The sequence below is a fragment of the Silene latifolia genome, chromosome 10, assembly GCF_048544455.1.
Source record: "Silene latifolia isolate original U9 population chromosome 10, ASM4854445v1, whole genome shotgun sequence".
Taxonomy (NCBI): Eukaryota; Viridiplantae; Streptophyta; class Magnoliopsida; order Caryophyllales; family Caryophyllaceae; genus Silene; species Silene latifolia.
Genome location: NC_133535.1, coordinates 18063926 through 18088934, shown reverse-complemented (window position 1 = coordinate 18088934; position 25009 = coordinate 18063926). Strand labels below are relative to the sequence as shown.

The 25009-nt window shown below is 35.9% G+C and overlaps 1 protein-coding gene and 1 long non-coding RNA gene across 2 annotated transcripts; both read right to left on the bottom strand.

The window, feature by feature from the left end:
- Positions 1 to 7825: 7825 nt before the first annotated feature.
- On the bottom strand, positions 7826 to 10798 carry LOC141608078 (uncharacterized). Its single transcript, XR_012526967.1, has 2 exons — positions 10670 to 10798; positions 7826 to 8761 (listed from the first exon to the last, which is right to left on the bottom strand). It is a non-coding gene; the product is annotated as an uncharacterized LOC141608078 (long non-coding RNA).
- Positions 10799 to 24222: 13424 nt separating this feature from the next.
- Positions 24223 to 24675, bottom strand: LOC141607220 (uncharacterized). The gene has a single exon (XM_074426579.1). The coding sequence runs from the start codon at positions 24673 to 24675 to the stop codon at positions 24223 to 24225; it is 453 nt and encodes a 150-aa protein (XP_074282680.1).
- Between the last annotated feature and the right edge of the window lie 334 nt (positions 24676 to 25009).

The window sequence follows — 25009 nt, the reverse complement described above, 5'->3', positions numbered from 1 at the left end:
AGGCGGGAAAAGTGGGAGTTTCGCCTATTTATTTAGTAAATAGGGGATGTGTTTACTCTCATTAGAAGGCCACTTTGCTTTTATTGCCCACAACACAACATTAATTATCATGTTTTTGGTTACTTGCTTGTTATTTGGCTTTATTACACTTTGTTTCTAATGTCCCTGCACATCTATTTTTGTAATTTCTTTTTGCTGGTACCTCACTAATGAATGGCCAAATTCATATCTTTCCATAAAAAAGAATTTCAACATTGGACCCATACTTGGGTCTTCCAACAACACACATAAACATCACTTTGCCTATGAACTTCTTAGACTACACACATCTCCGAGGTGTCTTTTGCAGTTTTAGACAAGTAAAACCTTATACTAGGTGTGGTTATGTAAAACCATTTCTCATCCATGTGAATGATATTGTTTTGATCTTTGAAAATTATTTATTTGCTTAACTCATGATATTGTAATTGGGCAAGACTGGAAATTAATCTCGCAAGAGTTTGTTGTTATCTGTCAAACCTGCTTTGAGTGCATTTGCGTGGAAACTGATCATATATGCTGCCACCTATCTACATATTGTTGATTGACTTACACCCAAGTCTTCAGCAAGTGTATGTTGTGTGGTCCTCTTAGTTAGATCAATTGATTGTAGTTTATCTATATCTAACTCCGGTCTGAGAACATTTTTCCCCTGTCTTTCTGCTGATAACATTTATTACTTGATATGCCATCCTCTGTGCCTTTGCTATATTCCACAGACCAGTAAAAGTCTTCCTGCAAACCAGTGGCGGTCCTATAATTTATAGAAGGCGGGGGCACAATATATAAGAGAAAGAGAGAGCGCGAAAAAAATATAAAATTTCATTACATAAATTTTATTTTCAACATTACATATCAAATAACGTGAATGAAACACAAAATTTAAGAGTCAATCTAATACCATTTGACGAGATTTCATATCTTGAAAGTGATTAATGATATCATCATCGATTACTTGTACAAATAAATCTCGCTCAATAAATGGAATCAAACAATAGTTCAATAGTTTGTCGCCTAATTTATTTCTCGACTTATTCTTCACAAATGTCATTGAGGAGAACACTCTTTCCACACTTGCCGTTGCAACCGGAAGAATCAAGACAAGCTTAAGTAACAAACAAACATGTGAATATGAAAGATTTTTATTTGTTTCAATAAGCTTCACAACACCTTACCAATATTTATCAAATGATGAAATCTTAGATCATTCCGCATATCCTTGATAAAAAGATCAAGTTGAAATCCAAGTCGAATTTTTTCAACACCAGAGAACTCCTTAGGATAAAAATCCGCAGTTCCAACAATTTGTTCTTGTCAAAAGAAGCAAATAAATTGGTCGGACTCGAACACGCCATACACTTTAGCAACTCAGTGCTTTTTTCATCAAAGCGGCTTTCAAGTTCTTGATGTTGCATATCAATCACACTCATAAACATATCAACTCGATATCGATGAAGGTTAATGACTTTATCATGGAAACGTCTAGATCTTCCGGGAGGAGCATAGAAATCATCCATGTTCGGCAGTTAAATATTATGTTTTACACAAAAATCACTTACGGTGCCAAAGAAGTTGCTCCATTCATCATCCCTCATAATTTGTAAACAATCCTTAGTCAAATTCACAAGTGTCATCGCATTAACAATATCTTGGTCTTTTCTTTGTAAAGCTTGACATAAATCATTAGTATATCCAAAAATGACTTTCATTAGATGCATCATGAAAATAAAGTCAAATGACTCAAGATGATCAATTGCAATTTGTGCTTTTGCACAATCATCCACACACTTTGAAGATAAACCAATTTTCTCAATAACTTCAATGGTTGTAGAAAACAAAACAATAAGATTCAAGATTGATTTGAAATGAGAACCTCATCGCGTATCTCCTGGCCTAGTTAAACCAAGCTCTTGATTCAACCCCTTTCCGGTTGCAATTTCACCCAATTCTAAGTCTTCTAAAAATTTTATAGCTTGAACATCTTTGAGCATCTTCATTCGCTTACAAGAGGATGCAATTATATTGAGTACAATTCCAGATCTATAAAAAATTTAGCACATTCACAATTTTCCTTAGCAACCGCTACAAGAGTTAGTTGAAGTTGGTGAGCAAAACAATGAACATAGTAGGCATGTGGGTTATTCTTCATTACCAAGCTTCTAAGATCATTCAAATCACCTCTCATATTACTTGATCCATCATAACCTTGACCCCGTATGTTGGACATACTCAATGAATATTCATTAAGTAATTCCTTAATTGATGCCATAAGTGTCACACTAGTTGTATCATTTACTTTTAAAATACCAAGAATTCTTTCACATGTTTATCCTTCTTTATTAACATAGCGTAAAAAACGGGCTAGTTGCTCCTTATGAGAAACATCACTAGACTCATCGGCTAATACTGAAAAAAAAATCATTATAAAGATCTTCAACAATGATCCTATTAGTTTCTTTTGCACAACATTTGATAAGATCTTTTTGGATTTTTGGGGCGGTCACTTGGTGGCTACTCTGAGCATCAGTGAGGACAATTTTGGCAACACTTTCACTTCTTCCGACAAGCCATTCCAAAAGTTCGAGAAATTTTCCCTTATTATTTGAAGACTCATTTTCTTTATGACCACGAAATGCTAAACCCTGTTTTAAAAGAAATCTTAAACATTGAAGAGAATATACCAAGCGAGCCTTGTAAAGAGTTTTGGTTTTGATACTTACTTAGCCTATCTTTTCCAGAATTGATGTTTTTTTATTTTCAAAAAGGTTATATTTTTTTATTAGCTTCATTATGAAAACTACCAACTCCACCAACATGTAGCTCAAACCTTTTCAATGCCTTTTTCTAATTTTTAAACCCTTCACCCACAAATGCATCATTACCGGGAGAACTTGTAGTATCCTTAAATAAATAACAAACAAAACAAAAGGCCGCATCTTTCTGCTCACTATACTCGAGCCAATCATAATTATTATACCAATAAGCTTTAAAGCGACGCATTTTGGTACCTTGTAGTGTTTGAGGAAAATCTTCTTTTGGTATTGGTCTACAAATAAACCTTCATGTCGAGAAATCCTCTTCTTACAACATCTTGATCATTGACCGAGTAAGATGAAATTGGCTTTCGTTTTCCCGAATCATGTGGCAAAAGATGAAGGTCACATCTTGGACATCTTCATTTTCAAAAGGATTGAAAGGAGACTTTTCCTCACATTGCTCACTTTGGTTTTTTACTTGTGATGGATTAAGTTTCTCACAGTGGTTAGCTTCTTCAATTGGTGTTAAAGAGGGATGTTCATCAATTTCCTCACTTTGACTGACTTCTTGAGGTTCACTTGATAATGGTGAAGATGATGAACAAGATTTTTGGGACTTTTTCCCTGGCTCCAAAAGTCTATAAGGGTTTTACTCTTCATCTTGTACTAATGGCTACAATCAAAATTCAACAACAAACCAATAAGCAAAACTCCACCTTACACATTGAAACTCTGAAAGAGGGCACACAGAGGGTAGAGGGCACTACAAAGTTGAAAGTATCTGCTATATTCTTCCACATAACCATCATATTCCACGATTACACTATTAAGTGCTAATACTAACTTAACATCCCCTACATCAGTCCATCTTATACTAATAGACAACTAGTACAAAAAATTAGGGATTTTAAATTGGGATTTATAAATTAAATGAATATTCAAAAATCAAAATTAGGGATCTATAAATTGGGGATTTCAAAAGAAATAAAATTAAGAATACTGAAATAGGGATTTACACAACAAATAAAATCGATTTGGGGAATATGGTTTACAAATTAGGGTTATAGATTAAATTAGGAACTTAACCAAACAAGGGCATTAAAAATACCTGTTGACGATGCGCGTGACCGAGGAGGCTGACGAAGTAACGATGATGTCGTGGTGATGTCAGCAGTGGATGGTTGCTATAGTGACGACTGAATTTGAGAATAGAAGATATTTGTGATTGAAGGAGGGATAAAGAGTCATTGTAGAGAAGAATAAGAGTACGCGTTTTGTTTTCTGAAAAAAAATGAAGTTTTTTTGGTAGGGGGCACGTGCCCCCATGGGCCCCCACTGCTGCAAATACCATACGTTAATGTCAATGCTGACATTATACCATATTTTGATTTTCCAATTTGGATGTTTCCTAAAATGGTTTTAACTATTTTTTTTATCTTTCTAAATCGGTGAGATTCTTCATTTGTTGATTCTGACTTTATTATTTGAATGGTGTAAAAGTTTATTAAGCTATAAATGAACCCTAATAAGTGCACATACTTCTATTAAAACACTATGAACTTTGCACACTTTTGAAATTCAGTTTGAACGGAAATTTGAATTCTGTTTCTATTTTAGCTCCTTATTTGAAATTTGGTGCCAAGTTTCAAACATTGATAACTTGGATATGCTAACTTGACTTTGATAGTTTTTGGTTTAATCAAGTATTAAGGACATCTACTTTGGGCTAATTAAAAAATGATGAAGGAAATCAAATGAAAAATCTAAAGTCCATCTATCTTTCTTTAACATTTTGATTTGTAGGTTAAGTGTTTACATTTGTAAAACTTAATTAATGTAATTTAATTACTGTTAAATGGAGGCATGTCTCCATATCAGAGTTTTGAAAGTGTAATTTAGTTACTGTTCTAATATTTAATTAGTAGTCTAATCTATCTATTAAATGGAGACCTATTTTTCTTATTTTTGTATAATGTAAAAATTCGGTTTAATGTTTGCAAATATGGAGGGAACAATTAATGTGTTAAAATATAAAGGGAATAATTAATCTCCTAATGACTATAAATCGTATTAAAAGGGTAAATATTAAAAGTCACGTAGACATGGCTAAATCCCACCTCACATTACTAAATGTCACCTTACATTACCAAAATTCCACGTCACCAATCGTCCATGTAGTATTATGTGTTTAATTAAGGGGCTAATTCATTATTCAAGTTCAATCTCAAATCGAAGACAATCAAGAGCTGACTATATCAAACATCCATCGTTTTTTTTTATATAAATTCACACAAGTCTCTATTAAATGGCTAATTAATCTAATTAACTCCTAAGTTATTAGCAAAGGAGATGGAAAGTTACTCAATAATTCATTACTAGGGTAGATCCCGCGTAATGCATGCGCCGTATATATAGAATTTTTATTTTTTAGTGTATTAAGTTTTAAATTGACACCTCATTATTTTTCTTATTCACCTTAGTGGTCGTTCACTCGTTTGGTTCGTTGCTTAGGAATGAAATGAATTGAAATGAGTACCATAGAAGTATGGGGTTCCAACTCCATACCTTTCAAAACTTGTTTAGAGGGTGTTTGGTTGGGGGAGTTGGAATGAAATTGAATAGATTTAATTCATTCTAATGTTTGGTTGAGCTATTTTGGAATGGAGTTAGAGTCCGGATGGATTCTAAATCCATTCCAACCCCTTCTAATCTCATACCCAACCCTTATCCCAAGATTCCAACTCAATTCCATAACGTTTGACATTTCATTCCATTCCAAGGTTCAACCAAATAATAAAATCAAGTATGGGAGTTAGAATCCATTCCATAATGGTATGACATTCCAACCCAATCAATTCCTTCCGTTCGAACCAAACACCCCCTTAGTTGAAGTTCATTGGAAAAATAAACATTAAAAGTATGGAGTTTGAATCCATGGGAATGAGGTGTGTATGAGATTCCAAGGGGTTGGAATTGAGTTTGAATCCATTGGATATCTAATTCCATTCTAAAATGCTCCAACGAAACATTGAAATCCATTCCAATGATGCCAACCAAACACTCCCTTATTGTGTTTTGATTTAAGAAAAAAAATCAATTTGCAAACTAATAAAAAAATTGAGTAATGTCATGAAATGTGTATTTTAATCCAAAATTTTTAACTCAAATGTAATGATTCAATTTAAAATTTTCTTAATTCTTTGTTTTTGGTGATGAAGCTAATAATAACAGTTTATAGTTTGTTTCATACGTAATAGTATGTGTTAAGTCATTCTCTAATAATACTACAATAACACCAATAAAATATAACAATTTTTATTTTATAGATTTAACCAATTTTATAATTTAGAGTTTATTGAAAATATTATAATTTGGTGAAAAGATTTATTTTAATGAAATGAATTGCTAAATGAATAAAATCTCATTTGTTTCCATTTTTAGTTAGTACGAAATTTTTTTCATATTTTGTATTCTCTTAGTATATAGGAGATTCTTCCCTTTAGCTTATAAATAAATACCCACATTTTTCCAACATCCTATTCATCATAATTTATTAAGGCACATTTATTTCCGCTAAACTCATGGAGTATAGTTTTATACTTTTTGTTGTTTTGATTTTTGATTTTTACATTAATTTCTCGGTCTTCCTTTACTAACTGATTTCTACATAATATTTACTCCCACCAATCCAATCCAATCCAATCCAAACTACCCATTCACTTTGTAAAGTCAGCCTTGTCAAATTTTGACATCGATTATATTTAATCAAATTTTATAAAATTTATACGTAAAATTGACATATTTAAGTTTGTTATAAAAAGAGGTTTCGGAAAATTATAATTTTGACACAAAAAAATATTATATAAATGAATAAAAACGTGCTCAAAGTATCGTCTCATAGACCGTAAAAAGTCAAATGGGTAGTTTGGATTGGATTAGAGGGAGTAATAATTAAGCTCCTAATTTAATTTTTATACACAACCATTTATTAAAGTTTTTCATTTGATTGATTTAATTTGTCATGGTTGGATTCAGAAACAGGTACCATGACGTTATCAAGGAGATGGCGAATACATTTGGTAATATGATGGTTATAAAGAGGACTTCGTCTCATTGCACCTTAATACTAAGATATCCAACAATTGAACCGCTTATTTCACTTTACAATATTTGGCGCTTATTTCACTTTACAATATGTAGCCAGAATAAATAATATATTGATCATTTACATTGCGGAAATAAACATGATCTAATCAAGAGAAGATAAGATGGTAGTCGATCACCTTTTATATGGATATATTTAGGATGACAAAGTACGTGATTTTACAATAACATTTCGTCTATAAATTTGCGTTATACGCTAATTTGTAAGATAGAATTACCCAATTAAAATTTCTATTTGAGTTTGTGGAGAATTATTAGATCCTCACATGTTGTAAAACCACATCACAAGAAAATATTGTAAAACAAGTAACAAAATACTTTTATGCCCTTCTCAGCCCAAACATGGTAAATAGTGGGACATTATTTTTTTTAGGGTTAATTAAGTAAATTAAGTTATGGTTTTACAATAACGATTGTGTAAATACGATGTACACAAGAATGTTTATATTATGGGTGTTGTGAAATGTTAGTTTTGTCATAACATTTCTAATCATGTGTTTTATGTTATTCCGAAATTGTTAATGAAATGTTAATATCTAATTAGTTAGGGTGCTTCATCTTTCGCAATATTATATTATGCGAATGCTTATATAATTAATTAATTTTTAGCTTGCATTGAGTTATTTCAGTTTTCTAATTTTGGGGCACCGCTATAATATTTATTGGCTAAATATTTGCACATATTTGATACATCACAAATCACGTAAAAGGATTTGAGTAAAAAACACTTACCATTTAAAACTCATATAAAAGAATTTCAAATAACGACCATGGTTTGGTATGGGTATCTACTATATAGCACTCTACTTTCTAATTTTAATAAACCTGTTGTACAAAAGACTAATTGACTTTATACAACCCTAAAACATGAAAACCGTAAGTTGGGTTGATCATAATATGTTATGGTTTGATTTACTAAAACATCACAGTAAAAACAAACATCCCGTGAATTTCACGGACCACAAAACTAGTTTCTACATTAAAATGCTAATTACAACCCTCTATCCAATCTCATTACCCTACTTAATGCATTTTCTATTACAACCCTCCTTGTAACAAAAGAAAAGCGGAAAGTTTCTTTTTTAAGGGAGCAGGTAATATTATTAATCAATCAAAGGCCGACATAAAATCGGCAACAACAACATCCCCAATACAATCCGGAACTATATTGACTCAAATACGCGACGAGTAATCAATAGGACAGTCAGCCAAACAATGCACCAATTGATTCCCACTCCTCCTAACAAAATTAAAACAAACAACCTCAAAATTCTTACCAATAGACAGAATGTCTCTAACCATGTTGCCTAATTAAGACGCTAGAGCATTGCGATTACGGAGGAGCGTCACGAGTTGTAAAGAATCAGATTCAAGGACCACCTTATCAATCCCCATGTGTCATGCAACTTGAAGACCGAACAAAGCCGTTTTCGCCTCCGATATACATGGCTCCCAACATTGATGAACCTGTTGGATTGCAGCTCTGTCCACATGACCGTGCTCATCCCTAATCACTGTAATCCCCTATAAAATCTAGTGCAAAACAGTGGCGGAAACACTGTCGAATGGGATTAAATACACAAAGATAAAAGTTCTAACTGTTATAAATTGAGAATGTATAAAATTCTCAAGGATAAAATTAAATGGTCAAGTCTAAACAAATGCCACTTTTATAAAAAGGGCGAAAATAAAGAAAACCTCCAAAAGTGTTCAAGACTAAACCATAAAAGAAAACAAAAAAATAGAGTAGGATCTGCAAACTACTCGCTAGCTCACACAGAAATCCCCAGCAAAGCTAACACCTGTCATGTTATAAACATAACAGCCACAATCATTGGGGAGTAACTCGACGTCCTCCTAGCCATATCACATGATATAAATGTTACAGCAGCAATAATATATCAAAAATAGATTGAAATATCAAAACATATGTAACAAAAATAAATTATCAAACTGACGCTTAAAATAAACGTGCTGCAAGCTTAAAAGCAAAATTCCTCAAATGACAGAATGGAAATAATTTAGTTCAGGCTAGATTTTGACTTTAACTATACTCCTTGACACCGCAACATCTTACACTAGTTTCGGGAACTCAGTGTCACGCAAAGGTGACCAACTCCAGGTCCACTCACTAGACAACAAGCTATAATAGGACATGTCTTACCACGCAGTACGAAGTCCTAGTCTAAGTACATGTACATGACTCTACGACAATCTGTACCGCCAGCAGGATACCCAATCATATAACTGTATAAGAACCCGTATGCCTTAGTTCATTATTCTTTACCCTTACTTTAATTATTCCAAACTTAAAATATCCCAAAGATTGTCTCTTATTCAAAGTATATTATTTCAAAGCTTCGTAAGTGAACTACACTTTTATTTCATCAAAACAGGAAGCTTAGACTTCACATTCGAAAGTATAAAATAAATTCAAGGGCTTCAAAATAGATAAGTCACTGTAATTAAAACTTAAAACTATCAAATGACTTAAAATACTTTAGTAAAGATATATTATTTAGGCCTTAATGAGACGGAGTTCTAAAACAGTTTCTAAAACAGAACAACAGCATCGTAAAATTCATAATTAAATACAGAAAAATCGAAATGATGCAAGGCCAATGCTCATGGTTTTCTGTAGCTCTTGGCTACAACTTTCGTTTTAAAATAAACTTTAAAGGATGAATGTGACATGGGTCTAAAAATTCATTTATAAAAACTGTCAGAAAACGTCACCAATAATATTTCAGTTCATAAAACGACTTTAAGAAACCATTTTAAGGCAAAGTAAAATTTTAAACATAACTAGACATTACAAAGTTTCAGTTAGAAAATAATTATCCACTGTATCAAAAGGGACATATGTTTTACGAACTAAACTTTGAGCAAAAGGCATAATTGCAGTTTACAGATGAGCTGTTCACAAATAATTTATTCTGAGCAAACCGTTTATCATAATTTAATGAAATCTTTGTGCGGACTCTATACTTGAAAATAACATGAGTCTCTTTTCAACATTTTTGCAGATTCGAAATAAAAACAGCCGATATTAATTTTATAAACAGACTGACAGATTTGACAGATTTAACAACGGTTTTTAGCAAAACTTGTAAAATGCATATTAAATCGAAATCAAGGTTTAAAGACTTAAAATTTTACACAAAGCCTTATAATCCATATCTCTGACACATACTAAATTTTCGTGAATTGATAAATTAATTTGGTATTTTTAACCTATTTAAAACCTATAAGAATTGCCATAATCGCAAATACCGCATCAATACTTTAAATTACGAAATAATTACTAAAATTCCAAAACAATTACCACGAAAATTTATGGTATCTTAAAATATATTATTCATATCAAAAAAATAATTTACACCACATGGAAATCATAAAAACGAATTTATACTATCTTTATATCACAATAATTGATTTGATCATGAAACTTGTAAATCAACCAAAATAAATTCCCTATTGACAAAATAAAATTATACATAGTCAAAATAAATTATGGATATCAAGGATCAGAAATTAAAGGTTTCGAAAATCATATGTGTGAATAAATCATCATAAAACATTAAAAATCCAATAATACATACAACTACAATAATTAAATCGATGTAATACCGAGTAACGTCGAAGTTACCGAGTAATTAAATCATATGAAACATTAAACGAGATTAAGGATTGAGAGAGTAATAAATTACCCATGGAATAGGATGAATAGAGATTGACTTGAGCAACAAATGATGAAGAAATGATGATGGTTTGTGTGTGGTTTTCAAGACTCAAAGGGTAGAGGGCTAGGATTTATTCTTCTTATTTTTTTTGTGAATAGAATAAGGAATGAATATAGTACAATTTAGGAGAGTTTAAGAGTGAGTAAAATAAGAAAATGTACACAAAAATCTCCTTAATATCCTCTACAACAACCAGTCACAAGGAATAGTAACAACCAAAAATATCTTCCAAATTTTAATAGTAAAAAGATTAAAAGTGAGATAATAATATTTGTCTTAAAACTTAAGATAAAAAAAAGAATAAAACAAGCTTATAAAATTAACTGGGAGCCAAAATGATCGTAAAATTTAATTATAAAATGCCATTAATTAAATAGTCGGTCCAAAAAGAAATCGAATTGTAATTCGTTTTAAAATGGACATTATCGACGATTTAACCAAAGACCGATAAATAACGGAATTAAATTAAATTTCTTAAATAAAAATAAGATAAATGAGACTAAAAATTTACGGGTGTTACAACCACCCCCAAACCGCTGCCTTTCGACCCCAAAATCCCCGCATCTACATTAACTTTCCAAAATCCCGTCTCTGGAGGTTTCCACTTCATGTTGCCAGCCTCCTTACTTTCAGAAATTGCCTTCTTTGGCTCCAAGTTTGCTGCTGTATAGGCTTCAAGGTACTTCTGTGCTCTTTCCAAATGCAGCCACGGTTCAAAGCAATTACCTCCATGAAAAATTTTGTTTCTATCATTGCACAACTCTCATGCTACCATTATAATTTTACAAATAAGCATCTCGTCTTGTCCTTCTAAGACCCTCGTTATCCAATCTCTCATCCGCTGGCATACCTCGCACTTCTCCTCATCCCCACACCCACAACTGCCCAATTATCACGGACCAGAGGTGTAACACCCCAACTATCCGGCCAAGATAATTGGAGCGTTACCATCTCGGTTTCCCGAGGCAGTGTTTCAAAATTTCAATAGAAGAACAATTTATAAATAAATATAGTGTGTAGTGAATTACATATACGTAAACAAATGAATAAAAGTACAACTCATGACAAGTATACTCTCTATCCAACTATACTTGTCTCGTGACTCATCAAGCTCGTCCCGTCTCCCACGTGCTATCCAAACAACTTGTACTTACCCTGCTCTCCATATGACCAAAGGATATCATATGGATCGACACAGGCCACCCCAGAGATAAGTGACAATTACAAAGACACACAACACGTCAGTTTCAATACATATAAAGTGTGACACGACACGAGTGTGTGAATATGCAACATGACTATGATATGAATGACATGCTAACAAACAACCACCACCACGGTACCGGGACACGCCCAGACATACCGACAATCACACTGGTACCGGGACACACCCAGGCATACCAACAACCACCAATAGGCACTGGGACACGCCCAAACGTACCGGGTCAAAAAGTCAATCGGATCCCCTGCCAGACATCATGTCTCAACCACACGAGTCCCTCCGTAACTCAAGCCATTAATGTGCACATCTCTCTTGGAGTGGGAAGCTCCAAGAGGCGACTCAAGCGTAAGACGATCTCCCAAACGCCTTACGTCTCCAAAACAACAAGTAATCCACCATATCGTCACCAACCTCCAATACACAAGATAATTATAACAAATGCAAGACGACACTTTATATGCCAAATACCGACTCATCACATCGTCTTTACCATCATTACATTGTGATATACAATAACCATCATGCTTATCCTCTTTATGACATGATTAGTGACTAAATATGTTATAATGCAACTACTCTAATTAAATGAGATTAGTTACAACATTAACCACAAAACATGTAACAATCATAATATTGAACCGAGTAGGATTAACCTACCTCTTAGCATAATCCATAAGCTAGTCGAAATCACCAAGTATCCATCTCATAAAACCGTCTCATCCTACATAAATCACATATTGACTATCATAAATCACCTATAATATAATACAACACAAAACCCCTTATTATTAACCACTAATTTACCCATATATTAACAATAATTTCAAATTAATCAACCCAATTAAAAACCCCCCAAAATTAGGGTTCATAAGACTAGAAAGAGGGGTAGATCTCAACTTACAAGGTGAAAGGATGAAGCAGAAGGTGAGCAATCCTCTAATACAAGATTTAATCCTATAATATGGTGTTTATGACGGTTTTAGAGAGAAGGGAGAGAGTTTGGAGAGATAACGAAGAAGATAGAAATGATTTTAGGGTTAGGGAGAAAGGGTTTAATCCCGTGTTCTGAACAGCTGATAAGTCCATTTTTTGTACATTTTGACCCCCTACTTTAGCTCTAATATATATATGTCATTTGCACTAATCTAGTAGTTTTATGAGCTAATATTGTGTTCTAGTTGTCTTTGCATGGTTTGTCACATTTTGTAGGAACTTGAGCTTTTAGGAGCTTATTTCTAACAAATTTGTAAGAGCTAGTATACAGGGCTAAGTATGGAGCATGAGTTGGACCAACATTGAAGTGTTACATGGATTTCCATGCATAAAGATATGGAATAAAATGAAAATGCAAAATAAAGTCTTATGCAAAGTCAAGCCCAAGAAATCAAGTCCAACTAGGTGGAAGCTTAGATGCTAGAATACATTGGATGCCATGTTTTAAGATCATTATCGGATGATTAAACAAGGCATTAAACATCAACTTTGGATTTCTTGAGCATTAACTAGAGGAATTAAGAAGACGAAGTTAGAAAGCCACAACCCCGATCGGGATTGGCGCTCCAGATCGGGATTTCCCCTTTTTATGATGTTTACGTTACTCCCTTCACCTCTATAAAAAGGGTGTTGATCCGGGACCTAAAACACACTTCTTACATACCTTCTACACCACTGTTATACTCTCATTTTAGTTCTTAGTTTAGGTTAGATTAGATTTCCCTTTAGCATTTCCATTATGTTATAAACAATTTTAATTCAAGTTATATACAATTTACATTTCAAGTTATTTCCATTTGTTCTATCTTGTTCTTCATTTCCAAGTTCATTCCAAATTATTAAGGTAATCTTATTTTCCAATATATTGTTTTCTTATTCATTTGCCATTTACATCACTAGTTAGTATGTTTATCTTTATCATTTCATATGTCATTAGATTAGTTTTCATTATGTATAAGTAATTCAATTGTCTATAGAATAAGGGAAACCATGCTTAAGTAGTTCTTACAATTTTTGAACTAGGATGTTATAATATCGTTTCATTGTTTCTTTTACATGTTTGTATTGTTTTGTTAGTCTTTGATAATTGATCACTATCTTAGATTAAATTTGTTAATTCGTTCTATAAGTCGAGAGGTATGGAATCGGATTAGACTAAGCATGTGTAGTAGGATGACCTAGTCATAAACGAGAGTTTCTCTAGGACTCGGTCTATGGTTGACACTAATATCGAGAGGTGAGTGTGATATCTAAGCCTAAATAATTAATGATCAACTCCTATGTTTAATTTAAGCATTTACATAATTTGCATGTGTGACCCGACCTCTCTATACTATTTACTTATCATTATTGTTTTCTTCCATTATCTAACCAACCAATGATACGATAACCGACCTTGATAAAATTCACTCCATAATAATTAATTAACAACTACCGTCTCTCTGTGGATTCAACCCCTACGTATTACATTCATTTGTGTCTAGGGTATTTATTTTTGCATAGGTGTGCGATAGCCTATCAACAGCATCACTCGATCGAGTGGCGAATCCACTCGGTCGAGTGCCGGTCCACTCGGTCGAGTGAACCTCACTCGGTCGAGTGCTACGCAGTTCTCAGTAATGACTAATTTTCGTAAAACAGTCATATCTCACTCGTTTCTTAATCATTTTGGGCGGTTGACCTACCATTGGAATCGTAAGAGAAAAGCTATCACCTCCAATTAGAATAACATCAATAACATGTCTATATCTCAAGTTATGACAATTTTAAGATGACCCTTCTACAAACGGGCATGATCACAACTCCACTAAGTATAATATAGGTTATACTCGGTCTACTTGATCTACTCGGTCGAGTGAACGCCTTATAAACTACAAGGTATTACAAGAGGGCAATGAATTAATCCATATAGGCCCGTCTCGACCTCTCTCCCACACTGACAGCAGGTTGGGTCGATTTCAAATACTCGCTTATGAAAATTTGCTCCACTGGGTAATGCTCCATTACACACTCTCAAGAGAAAAGTTCAAACTTTTGGAGGAATTTCCAATCGCCACAGCTTATTCCACAACTGATTATGTGTACCATGGCTTGTACTCGCCTCATTGTGGGCCATTGTCCATCTAATAAAGTGATAAGCCGACTTGACCGTGAAACTCCCATCCTTTGAATAATGTCAAATCCTTCTATCATTCCCTATGTCCAAGCTAATCAGAATCTTCATCAGGTCTTTGGCTTCACTTTCAATTAAGTTCGCCCTTAATAATATTGCTTCATCCCACCCGCTGCCTGGCCACTAGCCAGTCCGCAACAAAAGTTTATTCTCTATTGAGTCTTGGAGACCATACTCTAAAGGACGCTCCGGTACAAGTCCCCCCATCAGTCCAAAATTGAATCGTCTCGCCATTACCGATACGCCATCTTAACCCCTCGGTAACCACCCATTGTGCATCCACCAAGATTTGCTAAATAAAATATGGGTGATGACCAGCGCATGCCTCCAACGGGATGGATCGAGGATAGTACCTAACCTTCATTAATCTAGCTGCTAACGAATTTGGAAACTCCATTAGTCTCCATAGCTATTTTCCCAACATTGCAAAATTAAAGGCTTCAAAATGGCGAAAATCCATTCCTCTTTCTCCCTTATTTTTGCATAAATTTTTCCAAGAAACCCAATGAATATGCTTCCTATCATCATTAAATCCCCACCAGAAGCGGGCCAAAGCTCTATCTAAATTAGAACAAAAAGTAGTCGGAATTTTGAACAAACCCATGTGGTACGTGAGGATCGCTTGGGCCATGACCTTTATAAGGATCTCCCATCCCGCAAAGGATAATATTCGTTCATTCCAACCTTTCAACTTCTTCTAAATCCGCTCCTTAATACTCAAGAAGGCTTCATTTCTTCTTTCCAATAATGGTTGGTAGTCCCAAATACTTCCCTGGAAAACTAACAACATTAGAGCCAAGCAGCTCCTCCACCACTTGTCTCGTCTCCTGCCTCGTGTTAGAACTAAAAAACACCTCTGGTTTGTCAAAATTAACCCGATGTCCCGACGCACCTTCATAAGACTGGATAATCGCCTTTACAGCTTCGACATTACTCTTATTAGCTTTACAAAAAATAATAAAATCATCCGCAAAGAAAAGATGGGTTAAGGACGGGGCATTGCGGCATATTTGGACCTCCTGAACAGATTTTTATTGGACACCCCTGGTAATGAGAGAAGAAAAAACCTCCGCACACAATATGAACAAGTAAGGAGAAAGCGGGTCTCCTTGTCTAAGCCCTCAACCCGGATAAATAGCAGATGAAGGTTTACCGTTAATGAGCACCGCGGTCGTGACCGTTGAGATACATCTCATAACTTTATCCACCCACGTCCGATCAAATCCAAGCCTTATCATAACCTTCTCCAAAAACTTCCATTCAATCCTATCGTAAGCCTTATTCATATCAAGCTTGTAAGCCATAAATCCTTGTAGCCCCTTATGATGTGATTTAAGGTAGTGGAAAACCTCAAAAGCGATCATAGCATTATCCGAGATGAGTCTCCCACGTATAAAAGCACTTTGTTCCTCTGAGACGATGTCCCCAAGCAACATTTTTATTCGGTTTACAAGTACCTTAGAGCCTTCCGTATTCTGCTCTTTGCATTTTTTTATTTGAAGTTCTAGAACAAGTTTAAAGAAACTTAGCTTCTTAGGCACACAAGCTACATGCGGTTTGACTTCCTCACCGAATTGGAACGATTTCAAACAACTAACATTACTTCGCAACTCTAACATTCTAATTCCTTTCTCTCTTTTAATTAAAAAAAATAACTACTTACTTAAGCTTAAGGATTTCATAGTAAATGGAATGAAGACTTTTCTTATTTAGAAAAAGCATATAAATGATATTGCATAATGATATCAGCCGAAAATCGTGCATGGTCTAAGCATTAGCTTTCTTTGGTATCAAAATAATGTGAGTTTTATTAACATGAGTCATATCAATTCGTCTCTCCAAACAACCAATAACCAGCTTTGCCACGTCCGCCCTAACAATATGCCAATAAGTCTTAAAAAAAATTAGCATTCACTTCGTCCAGCGCGGGGCCTTATGTGAGTGCATTTGGTCTAAAGCTTGCCGAACTTCCTCCATAGTGAAAGGTCGTCGCAAGCCTTTATTCATCTCTTCATCGACTTTAGACATTACCCACTGCAGGACCTCGTCAATGCCATGCGGATTAGAAGAGGTGAACAAATTATTAAAATAATTGTGTGCAATACTTTGAATTTTCTCCTCGTCCGTCACCCTATTCCCATCATCCAAGAGCAGCTCTGCTATCTTGTTTCTTCATTTTCGAGTGGATGTTTTAAGGTAAAAAAAACTTTGTATTCCGATCCCCCTCCTTCATAAATTGAATCCTCGATCTTTGACGCCAGTAAATTTCCTTTTAGGCAGCCAGTTGGTCTAACTCTCCCATAACAGCTCGCCTCTCCTCTAGCATCTCCAGTGTGGGTGGGCCGACACTGTAACACCCCAACTATCCGGCCAAGATAATTGGAGCGTAACTATCTCGGTTTCCTGAGGTAGGGTTTCAAAACTCCAATCAAAGAATATTTTATTAATGTAATGTTTAATGATTTACATAAATATAAACAAAGGAATAAAGTATAACTCATGACAACTATACTCTTCTAATCAACTAGACTCGTCTCGTGACTCATCAAGCTCGTCCCGTCTCCCGCGTGCTATCCAAACAACCTGTACTTAACCTGCTCCCTATATAACCAAAGGATATTATATGGATCGACACAGAATACCCCATATATAGGTGACAATTACACAGACACAACAAATGTCAGTTTTATTTAAATAAATAAAGTGTGACACGACTCGAGTGTGTGAACATACAACATGACTATAATATGAATGAACCATTGTCAAGCAACCTCCTCCACGGTACCGGGACAAGCCCAGACATACCGACAACCACACTGATACCGGGACACGCCCAGACATACCGATAACCACAAACAGGTACCCGGGACACGCCCAGACGTACCGGGTCCGGAAGCCAACCGGATCCCCTGCCAGACGTCGTGTCTTAATCACACGAGTCCCTCCGTAACTCAAGCCATTAATATGCACATCCATCTTGGAGTGGGAAGCTCCAAGAGGCGAATTAAGTGCAAGACGGTCTCCCAACCGTCTTACGTCTCCAAAACATCAACAAATCCTCCAGCATATATAATCACAACCGTCACAATATGAAATGCATGACAGACAATATACAAGATGACATGCCAAACAAGCCATGGATACTATTTCCTCAAATATCCCGACTCGTCGAGTCGTCATGACCAACAACATGCAATAAGACTCACTCGATGCAATTAAATGACAAAAGACTCATTATATAAATAAATACGACAATGAAAACTGAGTAGGATAAACCTACCTCACAACAAATCCACATAAGCAATTCGGCACACTAGCTAGGCCCGTCTCGTAAAACCGTCTCACAAAATCCATTTCCTAAAATACGATAATAATACAAATACGTATAAATATACCAATCTAATACGTATATAAATACGTATAAATATACTAATCTATTTATATAAATACGACTAATTAAACCCGTCTTATACACTACCCAACCCGACTCAAACTCAACCACCACCGCCACCCACTGCCGCCACCTTGGCCACCACCACCAACCACAGTGGGCCACGGCCGGCAGCCACCACGGCTAGGCAACAACAACAACAACAACCTGCAACAACACAAACCCGTAACACCACCTGACCCACGACCACCAGTCAACTCCACCGTTGACGCCGACCACCGCCGTGTCTCCCCTGACCCTAGTCGGCACCAGCCACCACCACTAGTCACGACCACCGCAGCAACCAATAACAATGGTGACACAACACAAACAACATCAATAACCCGACACCCTCACGACCACCCACAACCACCAGTCTACTCCCCTCTCTTCCCTTAACCTAGATCTACCCAGAACAAGACCCAAACCAACCCGAGACCCTCTCAAAAACGCAGCCCTAACCCGCGATACAAAACCCCCAAAACCCCTTTTTTCTACTCGGTTAAATCCTATATGGGTGGTCAACGGCAGCCCCTATGGTGGTCAAAGGCAGGTCCGAGGTGGGTTAAGATCGGGACGGGTCAACGGTATAAAAATATTAACATAAAGGATAGTATAAGATGGTTTACCTTACGATCTCAAGGCGGAGAGACAAAAGACGGTCTCCCTTTTCTTCTCTTTTTCTCTCTTCTTTCTCTCTAAGATTTCCCTCAATTTTGTGTGGTGGGAATGATGAATGAAATGATGAGGTGGGGGGATGAGGGATAAGGGAGTATATATGTAGGGTGAATGTAGTATAAGTGAGTGTATAAATACATATATCTTATTATTATTATATTATTCCGTCTCAACATAACTCGCTAAATATAATAAAATATTATTATATAATTATTAAATATGGAGTATTACAATCTTCCCCCCTTAAAATAAAATTCTTCCCCGAAGTTTCACCTCACTCTTCCGTTTCCAACTATTCCCTCAATTCTCATGTGTACGCTCTTCCCAAAGTTCGATGTTCCATTGTCACTACTTCCTCTAAACTCTCACTATTTCCTCACATTCCGTACTTCCTTTTCCCTAAACTTCCGAATTGTTACATTTACTCCCCCTAAAAGAGAACTTCGTCCTGAAGTTTAACTATCAACCTCAAAATACGGTGTCATACACTCATTACTAAATTCCACAAATGACCATGTTCCAGGTTCAACACTCTCTCCTACCTATTTCAAATCCATAATGAGTCAGATATGATTCTAATGCCATTGATATAGCCCTAGTCTATGAGCCTCCCAAACGTCAAGGTACAAGGTTCAGTCCACGGTTCGAAACCCTAATCCCATAACAACTCCCAACTCAATTGGTTCTAAGTCTACGCATCAATCTCGGGGTGTAACTCGATTATTACTACACACATATATATCACGTCTAATCTCATACATGCACATGTATGCAAATCAATCACGAACATGCAGACTCTATGAAACAAAGCCACACAATGTGGTCAAACACAAATAATTCATAAGGTCTCATTCATATGGGGCCAACATGTCTATCCGACGCGAACTAACCATTATAATTTGTGAACATAAGGATATACACACATTCAGGTCTAGTACTGACAAAAACAAAGGCCAAAGCAGACCACGCGGTCGAGTATAGTATCACTCGGCCGAGTAGGCGGCCACTCGGTCGAGTGCATAGTGCACTCGGTCGAGTGTCACCTGGGTATAACATTTTCGTTCTCAAACCATTTCCAAACTTTCCTATTCCATTAGTTAGATGCTAATAAATCCCAATGGTGACTCATATACCATTAAACAACCGAATCAAAACACAGATTGGCCTTATGCCCATCACTACTACACAACTTAAATAAAACATCCAAGGCATACAACCAACACAAACATATTATTTCATCACCAACAACTGCACCGTAGTGCGACACTCTAGTCACATCGGTAAACACAGCCCTTACTGTAACTCAGGGGTACGACCTAATCACCCATCACTCTTAGAGGATAACAATAACATCATCACTCACTTAAACACTACAACAAGGCCACAATGCACACCGTGGACATTTCAAGATAACGCTTGGGAGGCAATTTCACAAACAAAATCAATACTACCACTCTTAGGGTCGGAGTCTGACACCACCACTTTCACATATCATGCCTATGTACTTATGTTAACGGTCACATTATGCCCCACTCTTACTCTCATGGCTACACAACCAGACCTGGCATTACCAAATCCACAATTATGTATATCCCGATTATTAGAACTTAATTCATCCATAATTAGGTCACTTCACACGGATTCACTCGGAATTTGAAATAAATTCTTCATTGAATGTCGGGTTACTACTTGCAAAGTCGCAAACTCATCTCTTGCTCTATTACTCTCTATCTAGTATTCCAGATTCCTAAATCTTATCACCATTTATCCAAGTTTACACCATTCTTAAAGTCACATCTCACATTCTCCATAACTTTTATCAGCTCATGTCATTACTCTCTCTTACTCTTAGTTCCCCAATTATTCCCTCATCATTCAACAAATTCTAACTCGACCATATGCTAACCAAAATACTTGAGTCGCGCTCAAAAGGTCACTCTCACATGTTCTCAAATTGCGTTCACTATCTATGAGTACACACGACCGCTAAGTATCCAATTTGATTGCACTTCACTACCGTCCTAGTTGTCTCTCATGATCAATTCATCATATTCGAAGCGTTACATGGTCCAACTACCGTCCTAGTGTTCCCAAATTATCAAATTTGATGACAATGTCCAAAATCACTCATCTTGTCGGAAACATATGCATAAGGGCTATGGTGAGAAAACACTCTTTTGGGGCTCACACAGAACTCTATGCCCGGATATCCCGGGTTAACTCAACGGATAAGGATGATGGGAATTAAAACAAGCCAAAACGGATATGGAAAGGATAGGGAATCAAATAACATGGAGGGGATAGGAAATCCATGGTCGACACCTTAAAATTGCCATAATGACACACTTAAAATACGATGAACTTTGTAAAACGATGCAATTTCAAAACTCAACTCTAATGTAATTTACTCAAACATGACTTAAAAGCGAAATGTTATATTAAAACTCTAACAAAAGGTCATTTGTCCCAAATTTCTTGAAAACTTTGATACGGAGTAATTCTTCATAGGATGATACATGTCACCATATGCCAAATTCAAAATATTACTATTAGATTGGTGCAAAATATAAACTTAAAAGAGTCAAAATCCGGGTAGGTATATCATTCATTTTCGGAAAGAAACTTTAGGGCGGAAAAATTCCTTGTGCATAACTTCACACAACATTATACTTAAAGATGAATAATAAGGAGTAAATCAGGTACATCACGAGCGGAAAATCAAAGCTTATGTATACTTTTCACAACGTTTTCGGAAAATTTGTCAACCTTTAAGACGGAAAAATTTTGATTCACACCTTTTATTACAAATTCCAAAAATAATATTATAATTTTACAATACTATTAAACCATAATTAAGTTAAAATCAAAATTGTTCATATTCCTCACTTGGTTCAAAATTATAGGCTCAAATTTGCAAGAAATATTCATTTCCAAGACAATATACCACACTACTAGGGATAACGGTATTCTTTGTAAGACGATTAAAACAAGTTCAAACTAGAAAAATCAAGATTAAGGTAAATTTTTAAGATAAAATTTTCATATACAAGACAAAATTCGACATTAACCACAAGTGTCAAGCCTTTTCTTGTTTAATATGACCCAACAATAAACATGAAAATTCGGTTATCGACTCAAAAGCACAAGTTTCCAAGCTCATCCATGGCGGGGAAAACAATTATCGTAAAAATATGATTTTTGACCACTCTAATGATATAGAAAATCAACCATTACTATGAAATTGGACAAGGTCATGCAATTATTTGATAAAACTTGAATAAACATGTGTATATATAAAATCATTTCAAATTGCAAAATGAAGCAGATGACTCAACTACATGGTCGAAATTTGATAAGACGGATAAAGAAAAGTGGAGTAGCTGAGTGTAATTTCAAACAACAAATCACAATATGAAAATTTTGAATTATTTTAAGATAAATCAGTGCCGAAGTTACGAGGTTCGAGATAGAAATGAAAGGATAGGTAGAAAAAGCAAATTTTACACGAATTTCTCAGCTAAACAGGCCCACTCGGCCGAGTACTTAGGGCACTCGGTCGAGTGCAACTCCACTCGGTCTAGTGATAGGTTACTCGATCGAGTGGAAACCTTTCAGAATTTTTCCAGTTACTTGAATTTTCCCACTCGGTCGAGTGAACCGTCCACTCGGTCGAGTGGCTGGTCAACACGCTCGAGTACTACACTACTCGATTAGGTTTGGTCTCACACTCACTATCTTTGGTACATTACTCTCATAATCATATCTACTCTACCAACAATCATTACCATTCATGTTATAACAACGACACTAGCAAGCTCAAATATGCATACGATATCTACATGCCAAGACTCGGGACTACCGTCCTCATATCAACATACACCAATCATATCTACGATATACTACTCACATGAGTCTACTTATTCATTCATCACATGCTATCATATTTCACATGAATGATTCTATCATACTACGGAGTATAAACCTATTACGAATCATAAAATAAACGTATTCACACCACTTTCACAATGATCATATTCCATGCCACATGCAAACACACATTAAACCATAACACATACGCATTCATATTACGATTCACATAACGTTTCCCATAATCCTAGCCACCCACGTAGTGACCAACTGAGACGATAGGCATTAGCTTTGGCATGAGGGCGCCTACTCATCCTAAACCGATCTCCTATCGTACTTGTCGGGTTCATTTTACTTTGACTCTCCTAGATTCATTTTTGGTTCATTGGTTTTAGGTTCCAAAATCGTCGCTCTGATACAACTTTGTAACACCCCAACTATCCGGCCAAGATAAGTGAAGCGTTACCATCTCAGTTTCCCGAGGTAGGGTTTCAAAACTCCAATCAAAGAACATTTTATTAATGTAATGTTTAATGATTTTCATAAATATAAACAAAGGAATAAAGTACAACTCATGACAACTATACTCTTCTAATCAACTAGACTCATCTCGTGACTCATCAAGCTCGTCCCGTCTCCTGCGTGCTATCCAAACAACCTGTACTTAACCTGTTCCCCATATTACCAAAGGATATCATATGGATCGACACATGTCACCCTAAAGATAGGTGACAATTACACAGACACAACAAACGTCAGTTTTATGTAAATAAATAAAGTGTGACATGACTCGAGTGTGTGAACATACAACATGAATATAACATGAATGAACCATTGTCAAGCAACCTCCTCCACGGTACCAGGACACGCCCAGACATACCTATAGCCACAAACAGGTACCGGGAGATGCCCAGAAGGACCGGGTCCGGAAGCCAACCGGATCCCCTGCCAGACGTCATGTCTCAACCACACAAGTCCCTCCGTAACTCAAGCCATTAATGTGCACAGATAAGGGAGTATATATGTAGGGTGAGTGTAGTATAGGTGAGTGTATAAATACATGTATCTTATTATTATTATATTATTATATTATTCTGTCTCACCATAACTCGCTAAATATAATAAAATATTATTATATAATTATTAAATACAGAGTATTACAGACACGAGTCCGGGAAGCACAACCTCTTCCTAAACTCACCCATATGTCGAATAATATCTCCGAATTCTTTTTTACTCCACTTCATTAGCGCCCCCGCACACGTCCCTATATTAGCCACCACTTCCAATTCGTTACCATTCACACACCCCGTATCCCAAGCTTCCTTTACAACCCCTTCACATTTCTCCCATGTAGTCCACATATCCTCAAATCTAAATAGTCGATTCTTCAATGAGCTCTTGTACTGCCTTGACAACTTCAGCGCTATGTGATAAGATTTTTCCCTCCCAAGATGCTGCACCACAATAGTCGGAAACAACCCCACCCACTCCGGAGCGGCAATGCCTCGGTCAAGACACTCAAAAATATCATCAGGCTCACTCCGCCTATTCCACCGCGTATATAGTTCACCAATAAAGCCAATATCCATAAGGCGACAATCATCCATCGCAACTCTAAAATCATCAATTTCCCCTTGAGCATGCGGAGCACCCCCTCTTAGCTTTTTTTCTCCTCAAACAGTGTTTGGTTAAAATCCCCCACCACAAGTGTAACGACAAATTTTGTATTGCGATAACTGAAATACAAAACAAGGAAACAAAATGAGTTTTTATTAATATCAGAAAAGTTCGTGTACAATCTCTAATAATCCTCTGATTCTAACTAAACATATAGGGTACGCGTGAAGGATCCACGTAAGGGGTGCGTGTGCGTTTTGCAAGGGGTGCACGTGTAGAGGGTGTATGCACTCTACGCGCGGCGTTGACTTGTATTCTTGAGAG

Coding starts and splice junctions, on each gene's coding strand:
- LOC141607220 (XM_074426579.1), bottom strand. CDS start 24,675: ATGGATGATTGTCGCCTTATGGATATTGGCTTTATTGGTGAACTATAT.